General features: G+C 36.1%; 1 protein-coding gene across 1 annotated transcript in view; it reads right to left on the bottom strand.

Annotated features, from left to right (window-relative positions):
• Positions 1 to 651: 651 nt before the first annotated feature.
• Positions 652 to 27,750, bottom strand: part of LOC106672471 (protein amnionless) — a 30,109-nt gene continuing 3,010 nt past the window's right edge. Inside the window, exons 3-8 of the mRNA XM_014403931.2 lie at positions 17,655 to 17,848; positions 17,353 to 17,587; positions 2,032 to 2,226; positions 1,812 to 1,962; positions 1,566 to 1,743; positions 652 to 814 (exon numbers count right to left, since the gene is read on the bottom strand). Of these exons, the coding sequence (XP_014259417.1) occupies positions 725 to 814; positions 1,566 to 1,743; positions 1,812 to 1,962; positions 2,032 to 2,226; positions 17,353 to 17,587; positions 17,655 to 17,848 (1,043 nt within the window). The 3' untranslated portion in view covers positions 652 to 724. The remainder of the gene's footprint in view (positions 815 to 1,565; positions 1,744 to 1,811; positions 1,963 to 2,031; positions 2,227 to 17,352; positions 17,588 to 17,654; positions 17,849 to 27,750) is intronic.

Here is a 27,750-nt window from a genome sequence, read left to right as displayed (position 1 = left end):
TTCCACTTAGTTGAAGTGTGCCATTACTTGGCTCCACATGTAGGGATGCGACCCGATATGAGAATTGTGCTTGCGCAAGGCAAAGAGTATCTGGGTCACCCGTTCCGATTTTTGAAAGAAACAGGGCTGAATATTTTACTTTATAGATATCCCGTCTTGTGTTTCTTTGTGTAAATTGATATTGAATTAATTTATTACCGTGAGTTTGTGATAGGATCAATGGCGGTATGTTGAGTACCGATCAACACTCAATCAAATTAGTTTTATAATGGAAGTGGGTGATTGAAGAATTTCAAGCACTCCACCATCTAACTGAATGAATGCAAATAGAAAAGCATGTATTTAAAAATGAGTGAGTGTCAGGGGCTTAGATTTAGAAACTGATTGCGTGGAGGGTTGAAATGACCTAGCTGTTCAAGCCATCTGGAGCCCAACCTCGGTGACAGGACAGATAAGACAGAGGTCATCCCCGACCATCAACACCGGTCTGCTGGTAATTTGTTGTAAAGTATACAACCAATGGAATGCTGGCAGACAGTGAAAAGTTATACATATATAAACCCTGTACAAGTGTGTATATATGCATATCCATACGTAGGGTTAAGCTTATAATCAGTGAATAAGAGGCATTTTGAAGGAAACAAATTTGAGAATGTTTGAATATTTATATTATATTACCATATTCTTATTACATTACTAATTAATATTACATTAAATTGCAGTGTTAGTTATTCGAGGGCGTTGAATCTGCGACGTCAGCCTCCAATTGAGTCAGTGTCGATAGTGTAAAGGAATCATCAGGACCTTCCTTATCCTAGAAAATTCGAACCCTGTTTTATTAACGAAAATCTTAAAATTTTAATAAACCAACAGGTGTTAATTAGAGGTTTCACGCAACAGACAGGTAAACGTGGACGTAATGTTTCGAGGGTGAAACCGCCGGTGACTGCAGCTAGGTTAGCGCCATAAATTCTAGCTAATTGCCAATTAAAACGAAACCCTATGCTAAGCTTGGGCGGTTTTGCATTGTGATTCCCATCAATTTCCTCTACGAAAAGTAAAAAAGCTAAACACTCTTGCAGTACTCGTTATTATAAAAACAAACTATGAGTACACTATTAATTTCACAAAGTGGCTTATGAAATCAGGAAACAGTTGATTGAGTAAATTGCATTTGATTTGCACATGAACATATAATTAAAGAGATAGAGAGGATAATTTATTCCGTGCATTTAGATATAGCAGTCAAAAAGTGTATCAGCTAAAGTAATTTCGAAGACATTTTTAATCCTTTCTTACCTTGCTATTGATCTTTTACTTTTTTTTAATCAAGTAAAATTGTTATATTGCTAAAAAATTACCAAAAGCCAGTAAATATATTTAGCACTATAGGATACCGCAAAAAATGTTAATATTGGCATTTAGATATTGAGGTGACAAAATTGAAGTGGCCAAAATTATCAGAAACTACCGTCCAAAATATAACTTTATTGTTAACGCCTGGAGATAGAAAACCTTCTAAATCATGTCTGGAAATGAAGAACAACCAGTTATTTTTGTTTTACCTGGGAATAAATTGGATTGTAAAAAGACTGCCTTCGTTCCTCTCTAGCAGGATCTGGCGGACACACTTCCAAAATTTCACCATCCTCATCCCCGGATCCAGATTCGTTCTGAAACCTGGCGAACCTGAACGCTCCCAGCTCCGCCGTCGATCCGAAGCTGGGAAACGGCACATTGACACTTGAAAAAACAAAACGTTGATAATTAAAACCCGCTGGTGTTTTATATTCAGTGCAGACAAGGCTTACCAATAGTCTTGATAGTAAAGTATAACTGTGCATAAAATTGCCACAGCTATGAATAAGTAGAAGAAAATATACCCAATGGCCTTTTGAACGGGGTTTTTGACAACGGCCTGTTTGCTCGTTTCTAATTTCACATAAGTTTTAAATAGTTTTTCTGGAAAAAAAATTTTATCCGTATTGTACATTTCAAAATGTATTAATAAGTAAAAATTGAGATATTTACTCGAAGAAATCTTTTCTTTGAATTGAGAAGCCAAATGTTCAATGTTGCCAGTGTAATCTCCTTTTTCCACGAGCACAATCTGGATGTATCCGTTGGTCTTGCTGACGTGGCCGATAACACCATTTTCTGATGTGAACTCGTCCAGTTCTCTTCTAATTTCACCTAAATTTCCCCCTTTGAGCAAAATGTAAGCACCTACAGGAAAACAGTGTCAGTTTATATTTTATTTATTTATTAGGTTTCGTGGTCCGCTTGATCAAAGTTAGTGTCCGAGCGGATGGAAGTCACGATAGCTCAAGTGGTAGAGCAGCAGCGTATTTAGCCGAAGGTCGTGGGTTCGAATCCCGCTTGTGACACTGACTTTTTTATCTCAACCAAAACCTTAATTAATTGAAAAACAATTTATTTGGTCAAACGGACCACGAAACCTAATAAATATAATAAGCAAAATGAAATATACTTCACTAATTCTCTCCGTGGCCATTTCATTTGTCGTTGAGAATCAAATCGATTACACGACATTTGAAAAATGGCAAAAGGAGGGAAAATTCAAAAGGTGGGATTGAGATGGGAAGTTAGAGTCCGAACGGATCGAAGTCACGATAGCTCAAGTGGTAGAGCAGCGGCCGTATTTAGCCGAAGGTTGTGGGTTCGAATCACGCTCGTGACACTGACTTTTTATCTCAACCCAAAGCTTAATTAATTAAAAAGAATAATATTTCCTTTTCAGCCATCCAACAAAAGTTCCCCAAGAATCGCAGAAGCACTTTTGGCACTTCCCTTCGATGGCGTCGACGTGAATCTGCCAACCTTATTTCTCGTCGAAGAGGAGATCGAGGAACTTCACGCTCTCGGCGCCCCGGATCGGTACGCCACCCAAGCAGATCCGGGGAGGAGTGTGCTCCCTCCTCAACCTACAGAAGTGAACGCACACTGTTTTGGTCGCCGAGAACCTAAAGCCGGCCTCCTCTGCCCTGACAGCCACCACGTCGACTGCCGTCTGCATAACCTCCCCAACTTTGTTCAGGTCCTTCCCTGAAAGGTAGAAACTCAAATCGTCTACGTATAATTTAACTTGTACCTGGGGAGGTATGCCGTCGGCGATGCCATTTACTGCCACCGCAAAGAGCGACACACTCAGCACCGATAATTTATTGTTATTTGATAAAATATTGCTGATAAAGAAATAAAATGTTATTTGATGGAGGATCGTTGTTGAAAAAAATTGATGGCTTTGAAAATAAAAATATACGACACTAAAGAACCGTCGATGTTTCAATGATAAAAGATGGAGTTGAAGAAACATCGATACTATTTGATAAGATATCGATTCTAATGACACATCGATGTTACATAATGAATGGTCGAGTTAAAGAAAATCGAAAATATTTTATAAAATATCTAAGTTTAATCATGATATCGATATTGCAGACTTTATAAGCCTAGACAGTCGTGCTTCTTTCATATATATTTTTTTTCTATCTATCTATCTATTTATTTATCTATGTATTTATTTATTTATCTATTTATTTATTTATTTATTTATTATAAGTAGCTAGTAACTCAAAATAATAAATACTTTAATATAATATAATTTTTTTAAAGTACCTAATATAAGTTACCTAACAGTTTTACATTTTTTGACCGAATATAATAATAATAATAACCGTCTGAGCGAGTCTAGCACATAAACTTATATAACTAAAATCTCTCTTATTTACAATAATCATAATTAGTATTTACAAAAGGAATACAAACTTTCTTCAAAAATTTCAGTAATGTAATAATACAACATAATTGTAAAATAATAGCTGAAACATGATTTCAAATAAATACATCTTTTTTTTATTACCTATAATGCACATAACTCAATAATAAAATAAACTAAAGTAAATGGAAATAATAAAAGTAAAAATAAATAATAATGAAGTATATTATCTACCACAAGAGATAATAGTAAAAAACAAAACGAATAATAAGTGTTTAAAATGTAATATTAAGGTCGAAGATGAGCTTTTCACCTATTAAAGGGAATCCAACAAAAGAAGCCGCCTCCACCCTCACCAGGTGCCTCTGATTCTAGCTCTAAGAGAATAAGCTTCTTTGCAGAAATTTACCAATACAGCCCAATCCTTGCCATTAATATATTCTAGCAGCATCTCACTAGGCAGGGTTTCCCTATCAAAATAGTGTTTCCTGACAGCGTTCAGTGCTGGGCAAGTTGAATAATAATTATATATATTAAAATAGTAAAATAATACTCAATACAATTTTTTTTGTGAATATCAGCCCATTTGCACAATTATTTGTTTACCAAACTGTATTAATTAGTCAACATTACTTACGCAATTTATTTTTGTTATATAACTTCGTTCTGATAATCTTTTTCCTTGTGACATTCTTTTCTTGTCGTAAGCTTTAACGATTTTTGTTCAATCATAAATCTTATCTTTCAGCTGTCTATAGATAAAAAACAATTGTTGGTTTCTAGGACCCATTGGCAAGAACGCTTGGGCACATATCAAAAACTTTTCGAACTAGTATCAACAAAAATATATTCATTAAAATAGATAATCCAACGTCTGTAGCTTCCCTTTCATAAGACATATACTGTAGATTTGTACAACCAAAAGAGAAGTCGGAGGCAGCAAAGGTTTAGGCGTTGACTAGGCGATCATCACTGTAAGTTATCCCGAGGGGGATAACTTTAGATCGCATAATACATTTTGAAAACTATTAATGGGTACTTTGTCAAAGATTTAATTTATAATAATTGTTTGAAAGTGTAAATCATTTTGTAGAAAGAGAAAACCACTTTAATATGCAGAATCTAAACCACAGTTGACTTAAATTATCTTAAAATTATAATCCTCCTTCTATTTCAACACATTTCAATCATAGAAACTGTGGAAACTATGTGTAATCGTCAGAAACAAGCTTAATAAACGTTTTCTAAAACTCTGTCTTTCAAGGAAAATAGACACGATTAAATTGGTAGAAGTTAAATATTAAACTTTCAATGTTTCGTTGTTTTTGAAAAAGTCGACTTTCAGCAGCAAAAGGGCACTTTGGAAAATCCTAATTAGAGTGAATAAAAGGTAGCGCTTCTTCTCGTCCTTCTTGTTAAAAAGAAACAAAGGACAAAGGGACGGAGACTACTTAGTATTAACTAGTACAAGTGGAATAAATTTCCTTTGGAGTTGCGACGACCGACCTCTTGGAAATTTGTAATTTTAACTGTAATAACTGCATCCATGGAAAATTTTGTCCAATCCTTGGATTATAATAAATCCTTCGTTAAAGCAAATTAAGGAGGAATTGCAGTTGAGAAAATGGTCAACTTTATCGAAATCCCCAAAGAAAAAGATCATCAAACAATATAACAAAATTTAAACCCACAGTAATTTTATCTATAAAGTTAAAGTGTTTCTTCAATTCGACCCATTACCAAAAAATAACCTGTTTCCTTAGAATCGATATTTTTACACAAAAACATGGATTTTTTCAGCGTCGAGATTTTATCAATTAAAGCAACGGTATTTGCAAAAAATCGATTTTTTCGGCAACGATATTTTATCACATAGCATCAGTGTTTCTTCAACTCGATTCTTTACGACAAAAGCATCGAGGTATCTTTAGCACTCGAACATGACAAACCCCGCACGAAGTACATAATAATATTTATAAATGGATACTATTCATTAAAGTTTATAACTTTAAATTTTAGTTAAGCGAAAAGTGTGTTATAAGAAAAAACATTATATTGTAAACAATAGCATATTTTTTCTTCAACTCGATTCTTTTTCGCATAATATCGATTTCGCTCTTCGATATTTATATATTTTATCAAATAACCGCAGTTTTTTAACATCAATATTTTATTTTAAAAAACGATGTTTCTTCAACTCGACCTTTTACCATAAAAACATTAACGTTTCTACAGAATTCTTATTTTATCAAATAGCATCAATGTTTCTTCAATTCGATCCTTTACCAAAAAATCTCCCATGTTTCTTTAGAATCAATATTTTTACACAAAACCATCGATTTTTTTTCAGCAACGATAATTTATCAAATAGTATCAGTGTCTCTTAAACACGATTCTTTACGACAAAACCATCTAGATTTTTTAAGTTCAAAATTATTTATTTACTGCCCATATACATGTATACGTATATATGTTTACAAGTTATGTTACCAGAAATAATTCTTTACCTCTCGACTTAAATAAATAAAGAATATAAAACCCAACACTGAGATAAGCATCGAGGTATCTTTAGCATTTATAGTGCCCAAAAAACATCCATTTTTTCACAATCGTTATTTTATCAAATAAAATCGTTGTTTCTTCAGAAAGACTATTTCGACTAACGAACAATCGTTTTATCTATTCGATAGAAGACACAGGTAGCTTTCACAGAAAATTCGACTGAAAATTTCACTACTTCTTATATCATATGTGGTGTGAACATAGGCCATCCTGATCATCATTACAATGAAAGCATCTTATGCCACGCTAAAGAAGTATTCAATGTACCTAATACATATCACTTATCTTTTTAGGTACAGTTTTGAGTCATTATTCCAAAAGAAAGACTGTATGTGATTGTTGTTGTATTTTATGTTTCTATCGTACCACATTAGATAATAATAAATACCTGATTGATACGGCCATTTCATTAAAAAAAATAATCCAACGTAGCATTGTTTGCCGTATGTGTTGATGGACTATTTTTCAGCACGTGCGACCAATTCCGGCGTTGTCGTTATCGCCCTGGTGCGTGTAAAGTGTTAAAACCCCATGCGACCGATGCCATTCGTTCGGCACTTCCATAGATAATGGACCGTGAGGAGTAGACAAAAGGGGGTGTCTTAAAACGCTGGGTGTGAGCTAAAATTTCCCGGTTGAATGAATACGGAATGAGCGGCGTACCGGAAAAAAAGTCAAACGTCAAAACATCACTTCCACAACCCCTGCTGCATTGTGATGACGGACGGCTTCAGTGTGAATAGAAGGAGCATGAGTCGTCACAAGGGGAAAACTTGTATATAACAGGAGGACGAAACCAAACACAACGTGAATAACGTCAAAACCTGACTTTAGAAAATTACGATCAACTATCATCTCTTTTGTTAATAATTAAAAACAAGACCTCTCATTTATTTATTAGTACAAATGTAAAAACTTTTCAAGGGGGTGGAAACTTATGCACAATAAGATTTATTAAATTCCACTACAATTAATCTTTCTAATAAGGGTCGGACGTGGGATGACCAATTTTGCGTTTTACCCCGTCCTGCGTCAACTTAATCATACACTATACGTCACGGTTAAGGAATAGTAACTATCTAATGCCTACGTGATGATACCTTCGTTCAGGGGTGCATCGGGTAAGTGCTCTAAATACCTTCGGGACGCATGGGGTATAGTCCATAATCTGTTATTGCTCCGCGGGACGCATGGGTTACCCAATCACCATATTTAATATTACATTTTTTATAAGAAGGGTACAATTTTCCCGAAAAAACCTAACCCTAACCCTGACCGTACCTTAACCCTAAGCCGGTGAGTATCGCGGTGGGGGAGTGATGGGGGAGTGTCCGATGCAAACGGTTCTGAGTTCGAACCCCCAGCCCGAGGAAATTTTTAATTAATATAGTAAAGGCTGTCCCAGAGCAAGATTTGAAAGTAAAGTGTTGTCAACGAAAAAAAAAGATATTGTGACTGTTCAGGCTTATTAACAATAAAGCCCAACACGAAAGAACAACGAAAATGCAGGGGTTACACTTAATGGTGCTCACTATCGCAACATAACATCCAGTATTGCCTAAATTGCAAGATATCGATGTGGACGACTTGAGATTCTAACAAGACAGTGCCAAATGCCAAACAGTCCAAGAAGCAATTCAATTACGGCATTAATCATTTCCAAGTCATATAATTTCCCGTTTTGGCGATCATAATTGGCCGTCTAGATCATGCGATTTACCAACGTTGAACGTTTTTCTTTGGGGTTTCTTTAGTGTTTTTTGAACTGTACGTTTTATTCCAACAAACTCACGACCACCCACGCATTGTAACGTGAAATTGAGCGCTGTAAGAACAAAATTCAGCCATATTAGACAAAACCGTCGTCGAAAATTTCAACAGAAGAGTGCGTATGTATGGGCTAGCACAGCCGTGGAGGCCATTTACCGGATATGCTATTTCATACATGACCCTACAATGCAGACTTAGTGAATCAATAAAAAAAAATTAATTTTTAAAATAAGCATGCGTTTTCTATCAAAATTAATTCTTGGGTGAATTTTGGGACTCTATAAGAACAATTGTAAAATGGTTTGATCCCATCGTCCATGAGTCTAATCGTTGGATGTTAAGCCCTCCATAAAACTTAAAGTATGTTTTAGGTAACCAGAAATGTTGATGCGTTTTTTCATTTATTATTGTTTTAATACCGTTAATCAACATTTCTATTTACGTGTGTGGTGATTAGTGGCCGTAGTCGATGATTATTCGGAAATCGTGAGATGCGGTGTGGTGTAAGTTTCAGAAAAACATTTTCTTTGACGTGCTAACGTTTCGATCTTTATTGAGATCATCTTCAGGGCCTGGGATTTAAAAACATTGTTTAAATTTAACAAATACATTGAGACCATCTTCAGGGCCTGAGATTTACAAAGATTGTTTAAATTTAACAAATACATGTTGGATGTGGAAAAAAGTGAATTTATACAATACAAAAAATATTTTTTATATTCAATCAAAGTATTTCTCCTCACTCAAAGTGTTTGTTGGCGATTGTGCCATTTTTGCGTGTCGTGTTGACAATGCCAGGGAGATATTGCTGTTTTATGTTTATATACGTTGGATAAACGTTTTAAACAATCTTTGTAAATCTCAGGCCCTGAAGATGATCTTAATAAAGATCGGGGACCGCGGTAGCCGAGTGGTTAGCATGAGAGACTCTCACGCCGCGGTCGTGGGTTCGATTCCCACCGTCGCCTCTGGCCCTTTTTTCACAATAACCCTCCCAAATTTGAACACACATATATGAATTGTCACATGGTTAATATGCATAGTTCATAACGCCAAAAAAATAAAAAAATAAAAAAAATAAAGATCGAAACGTTGGCACGATAAAGAAAATGTTTTTCTGAAACCTACATCACACCAGACCGCATCTTACGATTTCTGAATAATTATTGCATTGTCTGAGGAATTCATCAATAACTTCTTGAGGGTCTATGTCATCTTCTAATGTATTTAAGGGTTAGCAATTGATTCGATAAAATGCATCGGCTACTTGATTAATTTTGCCTTGAATATGTTTAATTTCAAAAACAAATTCTTCTAATAATAATTTACATCAAATTAATTTTGAATTGGGTTCTTTAATATTATGAAGCCATTGTAGTGGTTTGTGATCTGTTTGTATCAAAAATTTTCTTCCATAAAAATATGGACGGAAATGTTTACAAGACCAAACAATTGCTAAGAGTTCTTTTTCGATTGTCGATAAGTTCTCTTCTTGTTTGTTTAGTGTTCGAGAGGCGAACCCTATTAGTAAATCTTTACCATTAAAGTTTGAGACAATACTGCTTCTATGGCGTAGTCAGAAGCGTCAGTAGTGAGTATAAATTGTTTAGAAAAATCAGGTCATCGCAAAATAGGACTGTTTTGAAGAAACAGTTTAAGTTTTTCGAAAGATTCTATGTAACTTTTATTTGTAATATCTATTTTAGTATATTTCCTCAAAGCAGCAGTAAGGGGTTTAGCAATTTTGGCGTAATTATTTATCATTTTACGATCATATCCAGTGAGACCTAAAAATTGTTTTATTTGTTTTGTCGTTTAGGAATTGGGAAGTTTTTGCTTCTAATTTTAGTGGATTTGGTTTGATTCCTTCTTCCGAAATTACAAGCCCTACAATAATTCTCTTTTGAAAAATTCTGTTTTATCAAGCTGTAATTTATGATTATGTGCCTTGAGTTTTTCAAAGACTGTTTTTAGACGTTTAAAATGTTCATTTAGATTATCTGAAAAAATGATTATATCGTCCATATACACAAGAACATTCGGAATTCTGAAGAATATTATATTCATAGCTTTTTGGAAAGTCAGGGGTGCGTTCTTTAGACCAAAAGGCATACGCAGGAATTCATAGTGACCATCTTCTGTAGAAAAAGCTGTTTTTGGTACGGATTCAGGATCCATTTCAATTTGATGAAATCCAAAAGCTAGATCTATTGCGGAAAAATACGTCGCTCTTCCTATTTTACCGAATAAATCTTTGATATTAGGAAGAGGGAATTTGTCCTCAATCGTCTTTTCATTTAGCTTCCGGTAGTCAATCAACATTCGAACTTTTCTTTTCCCAGAAGCGTCTACCTTTTTAGGGACTACCCATATAGGTGAGTTGTATGGTGAATTCGACGGTCTAATAATTTTATTTTCCAATAATTTATCTACTTCTAATTGGACATCCGTTTTGAAGGCTACAGGATACCTATAGTTTTTTGTGTAAACTGGTAGATCGTCCTTATGACTATGTCTGAATTTTGTGTTTCAACAGATCAATACTACTTAGCTGATCCTTTTCTCTTTTTATGATTTCAGGAAATTTTTTAATTAGATTTATAATTTTGCATTTTTCCTCTTCGTTCATATGGTTAGTTCTGAGCAAATTAGATATTTCATTAATTAATTTTTCAAGATTATCGGGTCAATTGGTCGCGTTATTCTTGGGTTCAAGGATTGTTTCTAATTCTTCCACTTCCATGGGCTCGGGACTAATGGTCATGAGTTCATTGGAGTGAATTACGCATATACATTCATTATTATTGATATTAACAATCCCTTCTTCAATGCTATATTTATTATTACTAACTGGTTTGATTAGTCCCATTTCTATGTTGGGAATTGACCTAACAGGAAGGGAGACTACATTAAACCCTGGTTTTAGAGTAATTTTTTTTCGATCAAAAATAATAATTCTTTTGAACCTGTTTTAAATTCTAACTTTTTATTTTCGAAATTAACGTTTGCTTTTATTTCCCTTAACCTCTCATAGCCTAATAATTTATCATAGTTAGGTGAAAATTGATATAGGTACATTTTTATTTTGGAAGCAGTAGTACATTACTGAGGTCAAAAAGAATATATTCAGAGCCTTGACTTTCGCCATTTGGGGTTTTGACTATAAAGTTTTCTTTAAATTTTGTAATATTAGGAGGGACTAATGAGGAATTTATATCATTTTTAAGTGATCCAGTATCTACAAGCAATTTTCTGTTTTTCAAATCGACAAAATACGGTAATGATTTATTTATCGTTTTTAGTTCAATCTGACTGAGGGGTCTTTCGGTGGTTTGGGGCTTGTTTCTAAAAAATGATCGGTAAGATTGTTGACCGCTTTAGTTAATGAATCGATTTGATCTTTCATACGTTGCATTTCATTGTGATTTAATTTACTTTGATTATCTACATGAGTTAATTCATACGGGGATATGAAATTTTTTTGAAAATTCTTAAAATTCGGTTTTGGGAATCTTTTTTGGACTAGGAAATTGGGGTTTGAAATGTTGATGCTGGAGTGGTTTGTTGTAATTGGTTCGTCTGAACATTGAGTTTTCATGATGTGGTATTTTATAAGGTGGTAATGGTGTAAAATGTTTTTTTTTAATCTATTTTGTTAATGGAATCTAATGTTCTATTGTATTGGGTTGTCCGGAAAATAATGCAGGATTTTAAGTTTTCATTAAAAAAAATCTATATAAAATATTCTGTTTACGTTTACAGGATTACTCATTTGTATGAATGTCAACACTTATTAATCCTCTTCCAAATGATATTGTTTGTTTACCTCTGTAGCATTCCGCTACTTGGAAATAATTCAGTCATCCTTATAATGTCAAAGCGAGAATTTCGTACGATTTTCTTTTACGAGTTTAAACTCGGCCGAAGCGGAGCCCAAACGGCTAGAAACATTAACCAAGTCTGGGGCGAGGGTTGTGTTAATGAGTGCACTGTGCAAAGGTGGTTTAAAAAATTTCGGGAGGGAGATTTCAGCCTTGAAGATGAAGAAGGTCGTGGAAGGCCTTCCTCTCTTAATGATGATGTTCTGCGATCAGTGGTGGGTGCAGAGCAACTCAAAGTCAGTAAAACGACCGTCGCTGACCACCTCAAGGCGATTGGAAAAGTGAAAAAACTCGAAAATTGGGTTCCACACTCATTAAACGATCGCCAAAAAAATCAGCGCTTTGATGTTTGTGCATCACTTCTTTGTCGAAACAAAAATGACCCATTTCTGGCCAGAATTGTTACATGTGACGAAAAGTGGATTCTCTACGATAACACTAGACGTTCTGGACAGTGGCTCGACAAAGGAGAAGCTCCAATACATTTTCCAAAGCCCCCAACTCATCAAAAAAAGGTAATGGTTACGGTATGGTGGGCTTCATTTGGTTTAATACACTACAGCTTCTTAAATCCTGGCGAAACCATCAATGCTGAATCATACTGTAACCAAATTAATACCATGCATCAGAAATTGGCAGTAATGAAGCCCTCTTTGGTCAATCGGAAAGGGCCCATTTTGTTGCATGACAACGCTCGACCACATGTGTCACGTGTAACGTCACAAAAATTATTGGAGCTTGGCTATGAAACTTTGCCTCACCCACCCTACTCTCCGGACCTCTCGCCTACTGACTACCATTTTTTTAGACACCTGGACCACTACTTAGAACACATAATATTCAAAAATCAAACGGAACTGGAAAATGCATTTATTGACTTTATCAATTCTAAAAATTCTGAATTCTACTCAGACGGAATTAATAAGTTACCAACACGTTGGGAGAAATGTATTGAGAGTATGGGAAATTATTTTGATTAAAGAACATTGCTTTAAAGTAACTAGTTTCTTTTTTTTTGTTTAATACCAAAATCCTGCATTATTTTCCGGACAACCCAATATTTGAGTTGTAGCACGATGCTGCAATCATTTATTAATTTAGTTCTTGCATCATCTAAATCTCGTATTTGTAATAATTGTAAATGTGCACCTAGTGAAGGATGTACACCGTGTACTAGCGTTCTGATTAAAGTTTAATACCTAGTGAAGAGTTCTCCTGATATTCCATCTAATCTATAACGTGGGATTACTGTAGTTCTTTTTTCATCTAATCTGTTTAACAATTCTATAGGGTGTTCTCTGGGTTATGATCTCATAATTGTTAGTTCTGCTATTAGTTCCGGGATGGTTCGATTATCAGCAAAAATTTTCTTTAACGCTTTAATTAATTCAATGATTGTTGAACAATTATTGTTAAAAGCTACGGCTTCAGCAGGTCCTTCCAAATGACACATAGCTGCCTTGAAGTTCTCAAGATTCTTCTTCTTCCGACGATGTAGAAGGAGTTCTCTGTCTGTAGGTCTGCCTGTAGAAGGAAGAAATTGTCTGCGATGTATTTCATTCTTCGTCCAGGGTAAATCTTCTTCCGGTGATGTAGAAGGAGTCTTCTGCTTGTAGATCTGCCCGTAGAAGGAGGAAATTTTCTGCGATGTATTTCTCTCTTCGTCCAGGGTAGATCTTCTCTACTTTAATGTTTTAAAGTCGGCCAATTTAGCGTTCGTTCTTTCAGACAGCGGATTAAGAGCTAATGCTCACGTTCCAATGCGGGAAATTGATCGCGCAATAATAGTGAAAATAATAAGTCAAATGGACTTACTAAACTCTGTGAACTTCCGCTGTACCTGTTCGCGGGCGCCAGTTATAAGTTTGTAATACCAAAGGCAGTTTTTAAAAAAAAGATTTATTTCCTTTAAAACATACAGAGAAGATTACAGAACAGAAAAGGCGAGAGAATCGTCAGAAGGATGTCGTACGTCCGAAGAACGGGGAGAAAAAGATAAGCGCCGGGTTTATATGAAGTCGTAATGCAGAGTCAGCTGGGCCAGTTACTTCAACTCTTAACTTTGGACAGTTCACTGTAAATTATAAAATATTTTCTTCCTCGTGGCTTTAAAACCAATAATTCGTCCGTGCTTATGGTGCGAATATAACTAGTAACTAGAGGTTTAAAGTCCTGATGAAGAGGGATATAATTACCCGAAAGCACGACATAAAAACTTAGCGTTTTCTCTTCTTTTTCATTAGTCTCATCCCTGATCGTTCTTTAATGCGTAATGTACAGAATAAACAATTGTATTATTTTTTTAAAAATAAGCTAGAAAAAGGTTTCGACTGTGGTGATCTGGCCTAGACCGAAGTTGGGCAAATTCCAATCGATTAACGATTAACAATTCATCATTAACAATAAACTTATTAACGATTAAACAAGTTAATCTTGGATCTAGATTACTTGATTAATCACATTAATCGTCAATCTAGCTTGATTGATTGTTTAAATTAATCTTTTATTTTTAATCTAGATAAACGATTGATTGATTAAATGTTACCTTACTGCACTAGAGTGGTTATCAGATCGTTTTGAATTAAACTAAGTTCTGAAAATAATGAACCTTTGCATAATAATTTGCAGATTTAATTTTATGACTAACGTTTCAGTATCGGACTGTACGTGAAAACTGTATTCACACGATTGCTCAAATTTGCTTTCAAACGATTGATAACTGTTGAATATTGAAATATCACTGTTTAGATAATGACTTGGATAGTTTTTTATGGAAATTTTAAATGAAACACTGATAATGGAAAACTCAAATTAATTAAAAATAAATAAAATTCGAATTGATAATGGAGTGAAAGCGGGGTGAACGCTGTCAGTGTGTTGAATGTCACTATTAAACAAATCAATTATTCCTTTAATCTGATTAACAAGTAAAGGTTTATTTAAACATTCGCAGATTTGATTAATGATTAACTGGTTAATCACAATCTAAATTAACGATTAAATCGTTCATCGTTAATCACATTACAGATTACCTTTTTTTATTCGTTAATAGTTTGATGATTAATTACTTTTGTATCGTGATTGAAATTTATTATCGATTATGCCCAATTCTAGTCTAGACCTGCATTTCTCTATATTTTTTTGTTTTGGCGTTGTTTTTAATATGCGCATCGACTGGGATTTCGGGTGGTTGACGCGGACATCGCATGGACCACTACTGAATGTTTGAATTCAGTAGGGAGGTTGTAGCAGAGGTACAAATCCCCAAGGTTTCAAAGGGTAGATCTTTAATTCAAGCCAAGGGCTTCGGAGTCCAGGGCGGGATAATGCACATGCATTTTACAATGGCGAGGTCGAGGGAGGCGGCGATGCTAATCTGTATGGGAAAAAGGCCACCTGATCATCCAAGAAGCTGGTAAAAAAAAAATGCCAACACAAAATCAGCTTATAGAGGATTTGCAGGTGCCGGCTAATCTACTTACTCCCTCGGCTTTTGTTTAATTAAAAACTCAGTCATCCCCGTTTCTAAAACTTTACACTCGACATACAATCCCTACCAAAACCAATTGAAATGCTAATTTGGATTTTTTTCAACCTATTTTTGATTCATTTCGCACACTTTTGTTACTTAGACTGAATATAAATTTAAGAGAATGAGGTGAACTAACGTTAATTTGTCATAGGCTCATAATTATTAAAATTTTACCCCCTTTAAAATTCATCATTCGTTGAATTTTCATTCAACAGAAGATAATTATTATTTTTTAACCGGTATATTGAAATATTTGAAAATACAAAATAAAGTATATTTGTTCTTGATTCTTATTCCTTTTATTGTTGGATGTTTTTCAGATTTGACTCTCTCTCTCTCTCTCTCTCTCTCTCTCTCTCTCTCTCTCTCNAATTCTTTTTGTCCCCCTCTTACTCACTCTCTCTATCTCTCTCTCTCTCTCTCTCTCTCTCTCTCTCTCTCTCTCCTCTTCTCTCCTCACCTTTCCTCTCTTACCATCTCACTTTCTACCACGATATTTTGCTTTTTCTGGAACCTAAATTCTATGAATTCTAGTTTTCACATTTTTCCTTCTTCTATATTACCTCATCCCAGTGTAGTTCTTTACCTTTCACTTTATTTTGCTTTCTATCTATCTCCTCTGTCTCACTTTCTACCACGATATCTTGCTTTTTGTGGGACGTTGAATTGTTCTCACTTTGTTACTGTTAAAAATAAACATTTTTACTACGTATAAAAGCATTGGAAGGAAAACTCCAGTTTATAAGCAGGAACTGTTTGATGATTTCAACCCCCGAGTATAGTTGCTGTTTATTACTTCTCCACACGTTATCTAGGGTGCGCGAATGTGTGTGTGTGTGTGTGTGTGTGTGTGTGTGTGTGTGTGAGTGCTTGTGTATGTATGTTTGTCAGGTTTGATTTGTGTGGTTGTTGGATAATACGATTTATTGGATTTGCATGTAAGAGAATGAATGACAGTTTGTGTTTCATGGCAAACTAGCGGTAAATGCGTTGTAAATATTATATCTTGTTTCCCCAGTATTCTCTCAAATATTCTCCCAATTCAATTCCCTTGATATGAAGGACATAACTCCTATTAAATAATTAGAAACGAAAGGATTTCCCAGAGAGGAGCCAATTTGGTTTATGCAGCGCAGATCTAGATCAAGCTGTTAAGCTAAAAGAGTATGTTAATCCATCATCGGAAGTTATCATGGATTACATCTACAATGAAAAATTGAAATGCTTAAAAATAAGTCATGGAAGTAGGCCGGCAAAACCATTTACCGGAAGTGAACTCATTAACTCTAAAATAGAATTTCTTCTTCGCATACAACTTCGGAAAAGCTTAACAAGAAAGCGACAAACTTTCAACTTTAATAACGAGACGGACGAAAAGTCGAGAAACGTCCGTTAACACAATAACAGTGAAGAACGCTGACCCCTTTAAGCGTAACAAACACTTATTTCGACAATAACGTAAATAAAAAAGTGCAATGACCGGCGAAACCTCTTCTTTCCATAATGAAGTTTAGAAGATATTCGTTTGATTCCGAGTCAACATCCGTATTAATCCATATATGTTTTGCGGACATATTGGCCATATTAATTATTTCAAGTAAGTATTCTTTTTATCTGTCTTGGTTGAGATGAAAATAATAATTAATTGAAATCTGTAATGATTTTAAAATGGCAAGTAAGTAGGACGTCACAATTGACACTTTCTTTTCTGAAACAAGTTGAAGAGAAATCTATTCAAATCCTATGGATGGTTCTGACTCCCTGGCCAGCCGAAGATTGAAAATTGATATTACAACAGTTACTATTAGTAAAACCAACCATTATTTTCTTATTAATATAATTTTTTTAAACTAAGTTTGCGCTCTTACCGCAGATACTGTTACAAAACCCAAAAGGGAGGACTGGAAAGTGGCAGTCTTCCTCTGCGTTTTCGACCTTCATCAGCGGGCAGATTTCTTCATCATACGTTATTATGTGGCAGTCGCAGTCATCGTTCTGTGGGCACGGGTAATTGTACACTGCTAGCGGAGCTAAATGAGGTTGAAAGGTCCGCCTGCCAATTTTGTCATTGAGAAATTTCTTCCAATTCCATCCAACTAATTTCTTCCGCACAAAAAATAATAAACAAATACTTAATGTACATTCTAAACACGTTACATTTTATTTATACCTGGCCATCAATTGTAACTGAGGCGGCATTAGAGAAAAATCTCGGCAAGCCGACGTAGAAAGAGTGATTCTCCGGAAAGATGAGTTCGTCGTCAAAACAAGGGACCCTCTCGAGGTGCGGGGTCGCAGCGTTACTGCCGCTCCAATTTTCAGGATCTATCCAATATCGCTGTTTTCTTCTTGTGAACCTAATATCTATAAATTAAATATTGAAATTACTTCATTGCTGATCAAAATATAATTATTATTATAATTATTCAGAAATCGTGAGATGCGGTCTGGTGTAATGTAGGTTTCAGAAAAACATTTTCTTTATCGTGCTAACGTGTCGATCTTTATTGAGATTATCTTCAGGGCCTGGGATTTACAGATATTTTTTGCAATCTTAGATATGTTGTTTTACTCTCTTGTCCAGATATTGGGATGTAAGACCGATGTAAGTTGCCGGACAGTTTAAACAATTGATTTTGTAGATTACGTCAGATTTATTTGTTATTGGTGTGGGATTTTTAATTTTGGAAAAAAGTGTGTGAATTGTTTTATAATTTTTGAAAGCTATTTTGAAGTTACCGGACGAGAGAAATGTGTTTAATTTATGTGATAGGCCGTGAATAAATGGCATGGAAATGTATGCTGGTTTGTTTGTATTTGATAGATTTGATGTAGTATTATTAGTAATAGTGGATGGTGTTAGTGTTGAGTTGTAGTTGTTGATTATTTTGTTGATTATGTGTTTAGGGTGGAGATTGTTATGGAGGATCTGTTTGTATATCTTTATGTTCTTGTGGTGAAATGATTCACGGCTTAGGGTAACAATTCTTTGAAGTAACCCTTTGGCCGTGTTTATTATTGTATGAAGAGGATGGTGAGATGTGTTTCTTGGTTTTTGATACCAATCTGTGATTAATGTGCCATCTGGTTGTTTTATTACGAGTGTGTCTAAAAATGGTATTGTTTTCTTGTTTTCGATTTCATGTGTAAATGGTAGGCGTGGGTGAAAGCTATTAAATGTATCTAATGTAGGTTGAATTTGATCTGTGGGAGCTGATGTCAATATATCATCTACGTATTTAGTGAGGAATGGTAATGTGTCCATCGTCGAAAGCTCGGCGTTGTTACAATAGCACTTTTTGTTTTTATGTCCACAACCCTAATCCACGAGACTATTAAACAATGTGGAAAGGTCAACTGCGTGTCTTCGAAATGTACAATGGCTCAAATTGCAATGTTGCTCTTTCGATTCCAGCTGCAAAAGAGTCCTGCAATTTTTTCATAAACTCCTGATTTCTTTTGAAGGTCAGTGTAAACGCTACTATTAAAGTCCAAAGAACCATACACTGAAAAAAACGTGTTTAATACATTTTTCTTTCGGGGAATGCCCAAAATGCTGAAAACAGCCAAACTCATATTTATGAAAAGGGAAAATAAACTTTTTTTGAGAGCAAGAAGCAAAAATTTTGAAAAATATATTCCTGCAAATTTTTGATAAATATATTTATGAGTCCTGTTTGACCTGGGTAAGGCTTTTGCTTCTGTACGGCAGGAGGATCGTCTTCAGGATGACATGATATTTTCAGTGTATCACTAAAATAATTTCTTCCTACCTAAAATCCCAGTATTTCCAAGTTCATCTAAATAACTCCATCGAAACTTCACCGCACAACATAATATCATGTCCGATATCCAGGCAGCCATCAAATATCACTCAAAGATGATGCTGAATTGTAAAAATATGAAACGAATTAGGTATGCAAAATAAAGTTTGACTCTCCTGGATCCCAGGACACTTAGAAATAGAGGGAAATGGGAAAGCGGACCCTTTTACAAGAAAAGGGCTGCTATATCTCTATGTTCTTGTGCCTTTTTGTAGCATAGAGATTCACTACCAAAAAGACAAGATGAAAATGAGAAAACAGTATAAACTCATTCACTGGACCCAGACCATTCAAAAACCTCCTAACGAGTTTCGGAAGAAAAGAGACAACGGAAAGTATAAAAGGAAGCAGGAAAAACGTCTAATTGACTAAACGGGCATTTGAGAAAGATTAGTATAATCCAACATAGTAGTGTAGATTTTGCAAAGGAGAGGAGACTCCAACACATCTACTAACAAACTGTGCCGCTGCACTATAAAAAGTGCTATGAGGTAAATGAACTCCGACTTACCGTACATTTCAAAGTGTACAATAGCTCTCAAAGATCGCAGTATATTAGACATTTTGAACTTAGTACATCTTGCGGACTGGAACTGTACGGGTCGGCTAATAAATCAAATCTTTCTTTGTTTAACCATACTCTCCACTCATACCTTCGAATCCCTTTTGTTACTGACCTAGCATCCCGATACCTCAAATCCCTCATCCTTGGCCATTCCACTCTTACCCTCCTTACAAACCACCTGGGGAGTTGTGGTATCGCTGGCCTCGCGACTAACTGCGCACATAAAACACACGGCGGGTTCATGCCATGCAATTGAAAAGGCTGCCAAATGTCGGTCACCGATCAGAGGTTCACGTATAACACGCTACTTATGTTCTCTCCTTGTAACTTATTTGTCATCTCAAGGTCAGTGTGAGGACTACTGATTACTGTCCTACCTATTAAGAACTAGACGAAGGAGACAACAAACAACCGCCATCCCTCGATGTCTAGAAAGATAAAACGCCTGACCAGGATATATTTCATATTCATTCACTTGTTTTTGAGCTTTCATTAACTTAACGCAGGACTTAATGGAGGGCTTAAATAAAAAGTCATACTAGAATTTGTTTAAACAAATTACTATCTAGCAGGTATCTGGACACATAATGGTCCTGAAACACATGTTCTCAACAATAATCGTTGATTTTTTTCGGTTTTAAACAATTTGGTAAATAGCAGTTCAAAAAATAAATACAGCATCTACTCCTCAATCTTTAGTGAGTGTGAGGAGCGTACTTTTCATAGTGATAAAAATTTTAATAACTCGAAACCCGTCTAACTTATTGTCGCAAGTATAAGCAAAATATTGCAGCTAAGGTATCAAGAATCTGTTAAACCGTATAAAAACAAACAGTAAGAAAATGTTCTTAACAAGTTCCACGATCTTGCCTTCCGAGTTGAAAAAGAGAGCTCGTCAGGAGAATCTTGCCTACACTCCGGCCGAAACTTTTCTTCCTCCTTATTGAGTAGTACAACCTTTCGAAACTAGATTTACGAAGGAATAGAGGAATTACAAATTTCCCTCAAGCCTCACCCCTCGCCGGGCCCTGTCAATAAATAAAAACAATCGGTTCTACCTCGTTATTGGTTCTAAAACTACGTGATCGGTGAAGTAGAAAAAGGAGTTATAGAGAAGAACTGTTTGAGAGTTGCTAAGTTGCCCCCCCCCCTTGATAAGTTTGACGTAAATACGCCTTCTTTGGACTTATTTTCCACTGTACAACTTTTAAACCGATTTCCCAAGACGACGGAGCCCCTGTGGCTGTTCGCCGGCTTCCCTCGGAAAAACTTGCTAGGAGCAAATTCTCGAGTGGGCTCAAGTAATTATGAAGTATACCGCCCCCTTTTCCAATTGAAGACTCGCGCTATAATCGTTTTTCTTTGTGAAATTCTCATTAATATTCAAAACTGTCTGAGGAGAAATGAAAATTTCTGTTGTAGAAGATTAATTTCGCCCTTTCCAAACTATAGGCCGTTGAAAAGTCGAAAAATATGTTGGGAAGCCTCCACCAACGCGGTTTTTAAACAATACATTTCATATGATGTGGAACTGCAGATTACAGAAAGACCAAAACCATGATCAGAGAAGGCCACCTCGCAGACCTCAAAACAAATCTAAAGATAGATGTTTTGAGAACAAATTTTAGGGGGATCTTAAAAGCAGGGGTCGTACCAACCTTGCTTGTGTTTTTGAAAAAAAAAAGTTTTATGTATTATGTTAACCTCAACGCTGCGAATTCGAACCCAGGACCCATACAGTGATGATACTATGTCAACGCCTTATTAAACATGTATTAACCTTTGCAGCCTTCTACGCCCCCTGGAGAGCTATTGTGCCCATTGTTCACATAATTTATAGCCGCCGGTGAGTCCTGATTCAATTTGACTATTAAACTCGGTTTTTGTGATTGTAACAAGTGAAGTAAAGTAATTTCTGCCATGCAGGGTTGGTTGTTCTGGCTAGCGGTCAAACCAATTTTCACATGTTAATTAAATACGAGTCGGAAGCCCCAACGATTTCTCCACCTCGGTTCCACTTTTTCCTGCACTGACTTAAATCAGTATTGTAGTGGTAAAAGGGTTTTAGAGGCTGTACTTCCTCTACGATTATGTTGTACATCACAGAAGTGTGGCATTAGGTGCGACGAGGTCTCTTCTGCTTCTTGGCAGAATCTACACGTACAGTGTTATGTCAATCTACCTCAAGTACCCATTGAATCCGCAGTGCTCCTTTCTTCTTATGAATCTTAGAATCTCGTTATGCTTCGGAGATTTTTCCTCCTTCCTTTGATGCATTCTGTTGTTTCTTTTTTTTTTTAAAATATTAAGGAGGTTTGTGGACTGTTTGTTTGGGATAAGTCAATTCCAGGAAAGTTGTAAATGATCCATATCATCATCCTCATCACATCTATGTGTTCTGTGTACATCTCCTGTTCAAATGAAATGAGTGTACATCTCCATTGTGTGACTTTCGACTTGAAAGATACTGATGTCCATGCATCTGTACCTTGTACCTTCTTAAGCCCTGCATCCATTGATGTACTATAGATCGTACCTTCCCTGACCAAGGTTTTTTTCTTTTTTCCCATCCCTGTTTGGTCCATAGGTTTGTATAGAGGTTTTTCTTGAACACCAATATCCTGTTCATGTCATCCATTGGTATCGGATATTCTCGCGTAATGATGATCAGGCGCTACAGAAGGAGCAACACCACAAGCGGGGATCCTTAAGTTGTATTGGATGATGTTATCCCTTACGTTTGGTTAGTAACCAAAGATTTTGTTGGCTCTGATAAAGGCTGATGTTGTTTTAGAACAGTTAACACGGTTCAGTGCGGATGACGCTATAGGGATTCGGTTACTTGGTGGCCCTTAGAAGGGCCGGGGTTTGGAGGAGCAGTTGGAGTCCGTGAAGAGTGTAGTTGAGCCGGATGACGTTGTAGCTAGAGACGGGTCTCGTGTAGCTGGTAGCCAAGTCGTTTGTTGGGAGTGCAATAAATGGGAAAGTTCAGTGTTGTACCCTTGCACCTTGTTCCATTAGTGAGTGTTGGATGAGATCTCATCGACGAGACTGCTGTAAGCAGGGTGGGCTCTTTATATACAGTTGCGGCCACTACAAAACCATTGCTGAAGCAGTGACGTCACCGAGAGGCAACTTTAGTTAACCAACAACGCCAAGGTAGCAGCAAGATTGAGTTGTTTCATCTGGTGGATGACGCCACGGCATCAATCTCTCAGCACTTTCAAATCTCTCAGAAAATATCCGCGTAGTAAACATGCCGTGAATGTTGGGTACCCTTGCTGCTTGTGCTGTTGTTTGCAGGTTGCTCCTTTAGTGTTGAGATTTCGTCGACGAATCTGTTCTAAGTGTTTAAAGGGTGGCTGCTGCTTGTAAAACGAAAGCATTGTAAATGTAGAGGTTACGCGTAGTGGAAACTGTAGTAACCATTTACCACATCAGTGTTCTTTAACATTTCCCTAATCCATCGAGATGTGGTGTTGTCTACATGTTTTTATTCGATAGTGTGATGGATGTGATATGTTATCAAATGCTCCTCCAATGTCGAGGAACTCTCAGATCCCTAGTTCTTTACCTGGCCATGTATCTTGTTAATGTATTACAAAACATGATCACTGATCAGGGGTTGTGTTTTTTGTAAAGACTCAGTATTTGTAGGTTATTGAATCCGGTTTTGCTCGAAGGCACGGATATAAAGGTAACAATAGAAAGACTCACGGAGGTATATGATCATAACTTGTACACAATCCCCGATATGATGTATGTTTTAGCCCGGTTCGGTCATAACAAGCGGCATTACTGCACTTCCTTCATTGTTGTCCCACGAAGCCAATTGGTCAAATTTTAACTTCCGTCCTGGAAAGACGTGAAGATTAATGTTTCCCGGTGAGGTCACAATGATACTCCTAGGGGTAAAGGGCGGGCAAAGCGAACAATCGACTGTGAATTAATAGGGAGGTCGGGGTTGACCATCCATCAATTGCGTTCGTTTAAGAACAAAAGGAAATTAATTTATTACAAGCTGATGTTATAAACAAGAGGAAGCACAACCGCTCCGGAACGGTCGATTATTGTTTACAAAAATGTTTAAATACAACGTCCGTCGTTTAAATTTTTAGAATGAAATCAATGATTGTAAATCCTCAACTACATCGTAAATATAGTTTGGAAAGGTTATTTTATTCAACAAGAAAGAAGTAGAAAAGGTTTCCCACAAGGGCCTTGAAACTTATTAAAAACATTTTTGTACGGTTTATTTTTATAAAGTTTAACAAATTATTGTTACCGAGGTTCTGTTTAGGAAGGAGTTAACATGCAATACAGGGACAAATCTAATTTTTGACGTAACTATGAAAAGTTCGATAGGCCTCGAAAAATTAAAATTGTATTAATATCGACTTCTTACTATAGTTAATTTTTGCTGTTTGCCAAAATGTTTAAAAATCAACGATTACTGGCCGAGAACAATAAAAAATCCCATTGAAAATCTGTGCTCACACTTCAGACGGATTTTATATCAGATATCTCCTGATTGCTTAAAAATAATCAAGCATGACTCTCCTCCATTAAGTTAATTAAATCTATAAAAAAGTGGATAAATGTGAAATTTATCCTGGTCACAGTCGCGCTATCTTTTTCGCCATCGAAGACTAGGTAGTTCATTTTCTACACCCTTTAGTTTTTAATAGTTTGGGATTTAAATCAGTAGTCCTAACACTGAACTTTTAAAGTACTTCAATTTGTTCTGAAATCTTAGAGCTATTTATGTCAGGAATGAAAACACACCATTATATTTTGTGATGTTCTAACCATTTTAACAATGCAGCTATATACAGCTATAAACATACACGTTAATATCATTCAGTTGATTCAATGAGATTTCTTCTTTTGTTCTGTGGTGTTGTGAATCTGAACTTTGGTTGTATCCGATTGTATTGGCCTGCCTATCTGATTAATAGGATGAAAGCAAGTAAGAAAAACGCTCTAGAATTCCTAAAGCCGTTCGTGATGAATAAATTCGAGCTTTGGTTACAAATAACTCACACCCAACGACACGAGAAATAGAGACGCTTGGCATACCTCGTACAAGCGTTCCATCGCAGCTAAATGTGTTTGTCGGAACGATACGTGGGTTTCAGAAATGCTGACTGAAAAAATTAATTAAACCGCATCTTCAACCAAAAACGCGATGTAAACGAATCATTTTTTAAAATATTGATAACGAAGGATAAAACGTGGATCTTTTACAGCAATGCTTAGCGAGGAAAACCTGGAGAAAACGCAGTGACTCACCTCGTTGACAACGTCAAACGCCAGTTTACGACCCATGGAGTTTTTTTTTTTTCAATATTTTATTACAGTCTGCAATTTCTGATGTATGTAATTTGATGATACATAGATATATTTATAACTATTTACATATTAGACTTGCAAAGGAAGCAAATAATCAATATTATTCTCCCACTTCAATTCACTAATGAAACGTCACTGCCTACTCCTCATAAAGGACGTTTTCCTCTTAAGACACCTTAAGCCGGGAACACACTTACCCGATGCAACGCTATGCGACGCTACCCGATACTACTCGACGCAAATCCAGAATCCAATTTTCCATAAGATTGTATTACCCCCTGCACATCTGCCCGATGCTACGCAACGCTACCCTACTCTACGCTCTGCGATCCCCACTGTCCAGATTGTCATCGGGTCGCATCGATTACAGTCGAAGATAAAAGAACCAATCACTCATATTTTTATTCAAACTACATGTATTACTGTCATTATATTAATTACAACATACTTATTTTAATATAAACCAAATTAACCGAGATCAAAAATTCATTAGTTTTTTATTAATTTTAATGGTCTGGTAGAAAATTGATAGACCGGAATACCATTTTTTGATATAATGAATTTAACTAACAATTTATTACACTGTTTTGCTCATAAAATTTAACTAACAATTTATTTCATGGTTTTGCTCATAAAATTTTCGTCGAGTAGCTTCAGAACAGGACACTCATAGTTTTTGTATTTTATTTCAAACTATGTATATGTAATTTTGTCATTATATTAATTACAACATTTCTATTTTAATGTAAACCAAATTAACCGAGATTAAAAATTCATAAGTTTTTATAAAAATGATTTAATTATGATGGTTAGGAAGAAAACTTATCAAAACACAGGAATTATTTAAAACAATTAAGTTTAACAAACAATTTATTGCATGGTTGTGCTCATAAAAGTTAACTAACAATTTATTACAAGGTTTTGCTCATAATAGTGAATTAAGAACAAAAGAGGCGTTCCGATTGCGAGTGATTATTGTGGTACCGCTGTGTGACTGTACGTGACGTGCGCTTGACTTCGCATAGATGTGCACACCCTACCAAAACGTGGCAAGGCGTCGGGTAGCGTCGCATGGCGTTGCATCGGGGCAGTGTGTTCCCGGCTTTATGGAAGTGTAGGAATGAGTTGTGTTGGACAAAGCTTGGGCTAGACTATTGTGGCGATGGAAGAGATTATTGTAGAACACGATAAATTTTTGGGGATTTAATTTTGGGATAAATGGGATTTTAATTTCGTTGTGGAGGGTAATATTAGAGATACAATTATGGAGCATTTATTATTGATCTGAGGACTTTAGACTGAAAGAATTGGAGACGTTGGATAATGGAACGTTTAGCGGTTTCCCACAGTTCTACACCGCATGTCCAAATCGGATGTAGTATTGTTTTCTAGGTTTTGAGTTTGTTTTTCGTCGATAGATTGTATTGTCGTCCTTTGTTTGTACAGTAGACCGGATAATCTGTCTAGGTCGTTTCAGTTGTGTATATTTATTCCATGTTAAGCTTGAGTCTAGGTGGAACCCAAGGTAACGAACGCAGTTGGATTATTGTTAGAGGAGATTTCCTCCTTGCATCTTTTGGCGATTACACAGCTGTATTATCCTCTAACCCGTATCCTGCGGTTGCCACAGAGGATCTGCCGAGACATATCACGTGTATAGCAGATTGATGTAGACAGTTGAAAACGCTTCCGCCCAATCGTTAATTCTAGTGAATACTGCAAATAATTAGAGGGATTAAAGTAAGCAATTGATCAAAAACGACCAAAGATGAACAAGAAATTGTTGGAGTTGGCTGTAATGTCCTACCCCACCCACCGTATTCGTCTGACAATTGCTCTGCAATTGCTGATTCAATTATTCTGGGCTCTGCAAATGAAAAGCTTTACTTAACTTAAGGACTACAACAAATGAGGAGTTAGTTCATTGCTCAAAAACCTGACAAGTTCTGGGAGAATGGAATTACAAAATTATATGGAAGATGGCAAGAGGTTAATATTATATTGTTTACCTGAAATTTTCGTCGAATTTACCATCAAACAACACTAATGACGTCACGGCCCGATATATCTTTCAACCATGGCTTTTATGTATAAGATTACATTAAATCTATTGGGCCGTTCAGAAGTTATCGAGTTGTTTGGAGAGGAAGGTGGAATATTGGAATATTGTAACGTTTATACCAGGAAAATCATCCTGGTAGCGCCTGTGCCATTATGCCCGACCCTTCTCGGTGATTATTTCAATAAACCCCTGATATTAAAACAGGCCAAATAAGAGTAAAATCTCCGTTTGGCGGATCTGATACGACCCTTTTGTCGTCTTGATCCGCCCTGATCCATCAACGAAAACCACCCCCTGTAGAAAGCTATTTATCAAAAATGGGTGTTATTGCCGAGGAAATCCCGTGCCATTAGGAGGCCATTAGAGGGCGAAAGAGGGAAAACACATTAGCCGTTCATTACCAATTGCAACTGCTAAGAGCCAGTGCCCGGTAGTGACAAATGTGCACGAAAAAGAATTACAG

Source organism: Cimex lectularius, unplaced genomic scaffold (genome assembly GCF_000648675.2).
Source record: "Cimex lectularius strain Harlan isolate CLEC.00 unplaced genomic scaffold, Clec_2.1 scaffold167, whole genome shotgun sequence".
Classification (NCBI taxonomy): Eukaryota; Metazoa; Arthropoda; class Insecta; order Hemiptera; family Cimicidae; genus Cimex; species Cimex lectularius.
Note: the sequence above shows the minus strand (reverse complement) of the source record. Positions and strands in the feature narration are given on the sequence as shown.